This window comes from Brienomyrus brachyistius, chromosome 12, assembly GCF_023856365.1.
Source record: "Brienomyrus brachyistius isolate T26 chromosome 12, BBRACH_0.4, whole genome shotgun sequence".
NCBI classification, from domain to species: Eukaryota; Metazoa; Chordata; class Actinopteri; order Osteoglossiformes; family Mormyridae; genus Brienomyrus; species Brienomyrus brachyistius.
Window position 1 is genome coordinate 14,766,109 of NC_064544.1, and position 4,820 is coordinate 14,770,928.

The following is a 4,820-nucleotide window of genomic DNA, read 5'->3' on the forward strand; positions in this document are numbered from 1 at the left end:
AAATGATAAGACTACAGACATAAGAAATTTCAGGACTGTGGGAGGCAGGAAAGCACCGAGTTCATGTTAGTTTTCATTAACTTTCTCTAAGCACAACCTCACCAGTTTCATAGTTAAACTGGTGGTTAAACCGGTGACACAATCCACCTTTGGTTTTGGGATACTAAGAGATCATTTGCCGGATGGTATCAGATGGCATTTTAACATTTGAGCATGGCAAGTTGAAAATCTTCCAATAGTTTTTTTATATACCACTCAAATGTATTACAATAAGAAATTCTTATATAAAAACCTTAAAAGAAGTAACTCTGGACATTCAAATAAAAGACGGAAGTGGCAAGTCATTGCTATTTTCTTTATTGTAACAACACAGCATATAAAACTCAATGTATATGCAGACAAGACATTTCAAAGAAAACATCAATTGGATTTTTCATTAAAAAACATTTAATCTCAAAAGCTGTTCTGTGGGAAAAGACAGGTCTAAACATTCGCAAGAGCAGCATAAACATTCACTGAAAAGGTGAAGCCTGCTATTTTTGGACAGCACAATATCACACACAAAATGACTAGTGAAGTAGAGGCTGCTGTCCATCTCACATTGAGCAATAGTTCAAGCCATAATGCTCATTCTGCAAATATGGTGTGTGTGTGTAATAGGCCAGAAAACATCTTACCACTTCCTGCCTTATTTACTTCATTAACTCCTGCCTATTGATGCAGGCCTTTGGCAACTATTCTGAAAATGACATGTGCCTGAGTTAGTGTCGTCAGAAAGTTTAAATGCAGATCTGATTTTGCCTGCTAAGTTGATCTTTTGACTGATGATACAAATCCCCAATTCCCTACAGTTTGGTGGCTATTTTCTTATTTGCCAAGATAAACACTTGAAACAACACTTGTTTCGCAGTCTGTCATCACGTCCAGCTCAGAACACAAAACTATTACAGGATGTCACTGAAGCAAAGGATATGACAAAAACAGCCACCCCGTACATCACAGTCACCCTGTTACAAAATAAACAGTTCTACAGATGTGTTGCTATCACAGACCTGTCAATCTCTTCCCAAAACCTTGCTTATATTTCGGCAAAACAGATAAAATAAGAGAAACAGCTCTCTGGTCACACAATGGCCTCTGAGGCATTGACAGACCTACAATGGGAGGAACGAGTGAGGTCAGAAGAGTTCATTGCACTTTGATGAAAATCCTCCAGACACTTTCCTGGGACTTTATTCGTCCTCCTTCCCTCCTGTTTTGCTCAGCTGTAAAGGGGAGATTGAGAAATTTATTGCTTAAACGAATCTTCTGCTTTTAAAACCCACATCAACTGCCATCATTTTAGTATAAATAATGAACATGTAACTGCAAATGCAAGTCATTGATTATAATGCTGAAATGATTGTATTTAATTACTGAAATTAAAGTATGCAAAAATTCAAAGAGCAATTGTGATGATGAATTATTTATTATGCACAAATTATTTAATCACAACTTACGTGCTGTATTCGTTTTTTCATCCCCAAGGTAAATATGGAGCATTGACAGGACACACACAGATAAAAACGAAACATGGGTCATTTAGTTCGTCCTACAACATTTCAATTTCTTAAAATGACAATTAGGGGGAATGTCCAAAACTTTGAAGGGGGGTTGTCACATTTTCAACACTATATGCTTCTTAAAAAAAACTTACTCAACAAAACCAGCCAACGTTGCTTTATTTTTTTTTTACCTTGATAACATCAACCCAGTTCCACCCCCGAGGAAGTTCACCCTTGTTATCTGTTGGTTAAGGTGAAGATAGAAGCATTATCGCTTAATGTCTGAGTTGGATGTCATCATAGAATTTTCTTTTGATTTTCTAATGAACATGTATGTGTGTATAATTATTAAAAAGTCACATTGGGGGAATGCAATTCAACACTGAAGCAAGTCTGTTATACACTGACGTCTGGGCTGAAATAATTACACATATGCACTGCCTACAAAACTACTCCCTACCATTTTGATTTAAAATATATAATCATGAAGGGTTTACTGGGATTCATATGTAATTTAAAAAAATCTATACAGCCCCTTTAAATGAATGATTCACCCTCAAATAGATACCAATGCCACTCTCTTCAAAGTAAGTACAGTCTTGAGTCTCTGGTCTCAACTTAGCAAAACTGCCCCTCCAGACTGAATTGGGAATATATGTATATAGAACACAGTAAATATGCAGACACTCCCTGTGTTACGATGGTCAGTGTTACAAAATTTCAGCTTTACAATGAGTAAATGTTTTTCACTTTCAGTATATTATTCAATAAATTGCATGAGATATTCAGAACTTATTTATAAATTAGGCTTTCTGTTAATGATTTTGCACAACTGTAGGCTAATGTAAGCGTTCTAAGTATGTTTAAGGTAGGCCAGGCTATGAGGTTTGTTGGGTTAGATGTATTGTATTAAAATGCATTTTCGCCTTACGATACTTTCACCTTACACTAAGCTTGTCGGAACGTAACCCCATCGTAACCCAGGGAGAGGCTGTACCATTTTTCAGTGTTGGTTGGCTCTGTAAATCTTAGACCAGCCAATCGAAGTGGACCAGCACTGTATTTTAGGCAAGTAAAAATGAGTCTCTTACCTGTTCGTCCTGTTATTTTCCTTTTTTGAGCTTTAGTTAATTGCTCCTTCTTTTCCTTCTTTTTGATGGTGACATTCAAGCTTGAAGAGTCGCTGCTGGATGTTAAAGTGACTGGAGTCTGTCAGGCAACAATAATGTCCTTAAGAAGTGTTTTTTTCCTAACGCAAACTAATTATAAAAACTAATGCAAAGCAAGGTTAGGATGCAATATCATGTACATCAGACATAGCGGCATATTATCTGTAATTAACCATTCACTTGTTTTGCCTAGTCATGGTGGTACTTTGATTTGAGGTAGTTTTACTTCAGTCTTCAGACTGACCATGGTTCCAGCAACTGGACGATGGTTCTCCATGAGCGATTCCTGGTTTTCTTTTGCCCATTCAAACAAAGTGTACATCATGGCAGTTCCAAGATTGGCCTCAACTTGCTCTTCCAGTTTGGATGCTATTGCTTGCTTTGTTTCTAGAGATCTAGACCAGAAACAAAGAGACAGTTATCAGGCAGTCAAACTTCTTTCAAAAGCACAAACACTGACATGAACATGTGTCTCTCTTCAGAATTCACGTCAGGTTATAATTTATTTACAATGTCATACAAGTGGCGTTTTACCGCGGTAATTTACTACAGCTTAAGAGTGCAAGTTCCTCTCAGTAGTAGGGCATGCCAACATAATCACTGTGCTACATGCTGCCGGTAGTACTCACATTCTATTGTTGAAAAAAGCATCGAGCGATATTTGTGGCGCTGTTTCAGGATAGGTTTTTGGCCATGAGATTTCTAACAGAAATGCTTTAGCATCGTCGTGATCTCCAATCTGAAAGCAAACACCCGGAAGATCAATGCAAGGCATGCGTTTCTTCCAAAATGACAAATTCATAACAGTAATATATATAAATGTCGTAAATGAATAAACTGAATTTCACAACATGATGAACACACAATTAACAAAGTCTACTTACTCTAAACTGAAAAGTAACTGGGTTCAGCTCTTTAAAGCAATCATCCCCTTCATAAATAGAGCGAAGAGCCTCAAGTTCCATCTGAAACGTGTAGCAAAAGGTAACAAAAATCATCATTACACATGATGATAGACGTCAGTAAAGCATCACTATGTAACTGGCATCATTTCATTAAAATGTCAAGCTTTATTAAACTGTCAGATTTCTCGTGTCATACGAATTATTTCCGGTTATACTTCCAAAATAATCGCGAATCAAATAATTTTGTGCATATTCAATTTACCATTACGTCAGCTTCTTGCTACTGATCACTTTGTTAATCAGGAAAAGTTCGATTTGAAGTTACAGATCTGTTGTCCAGTCGAGTTGAGAAAATTAAAACAGCTACCATAAAACGTGATGACAGGCAACACCATTCGAAGATACGTAAAATAACATCTACTGATTACATGATGGACTCATTGAATGTATATGTATGTGTATCTGTATGCACCCAAAAACTCAGAAGTAGCAATAAAGCCGTCGATGGTAGCCACCCGGCTAATGAGAACTGCTCGCTAGCTAGCAAGTTTAATATCTATCTTGATATTTAAGAACCAAGAACCCAGTACCTCTTGATCTTCGTTCGCACTCATGATTTCGTTACCATTCACGCTGTTACACATACACAGGTTTAAAGTCAGTCGATTAAGCATGCAAAAGTAACATGACAAATGCACAGGTTGTCATAAAGCATCAGCGGCACTCAGCCGCGCTGAACCCTCACCGCTGCACTTCGACCCCGGGGTGACGTCGAATTCACGCGAGACTTTGTGTAACCTCGCGAGGTGTGCTGGAGCTTGTAAACAGGCAGCACATGGGTAGTACCAGCATTTTAGTTAGTCTTGTGGTCGCTTTTGATTATGGTGTGGGTGTGTTCTATGCAAAAATTTTAATTTTGGTCATTCGAAATATGAAAATTTTTAAAGAGCTTTATCTGCTGTATTTAGGTATTTCATATTTCGTTCACATAGAACTACATTTGAGACCGTATATGACTACCTAGGTGCCTTTCATTTCTTGAAAAGTTAATTCTGTGTACATTACACACTGCGATGCACTAGCATTCCGTTCAGGATATACCTTGCTTTGTGACTTTTTCTTCCAGAGGCACCGTTTATGTCATCCCAGATTCTGAAAAAGTATTAATGAGATGGATATACATCATTCTACGCCTGCCTCCA

At 37.6% G+C, this 4,820-nt stretch overlaps 1 protein-coding gene across 1 annotated transcript; it reads right to left on the reverse strand.

Moving 5' to 3' along the window:
• Positions 1 to 341: 341 nt before the first annotated feature.
• rwdd (RWD domain containing 4) lies at positions 342 to 4,381 on the reverse strand. Its single transcript, XM_048971433.1, has 7 exons — positions 4,209 to 4,381; positions 3,598 to 3,678; positions 3,343 to 3,452; positions 2,958 to 3,108; positions 2,636 to 2,753; positions 1,500 to 1,785; positions 342 to 1,265 (listed from the first exon to the last, which is right to left on the reverse strand). The coding sequence occupies exons 1-6, from the start codon at positions 4,290 to 4,292 to the stop codon at positions 1,721 to 1,723; spliced, it is 609 nt and encodes a 202-aa protein (XP_048827390.1). The 5' UTR covers positions 4,293 to 4,381; the 3' UTR covers positions 342 to 1,265; positions 1,500 to 1,720.
• Between the last annotated feature and the right edge of the window lie 439 nt (positions 4,382 to 4,820).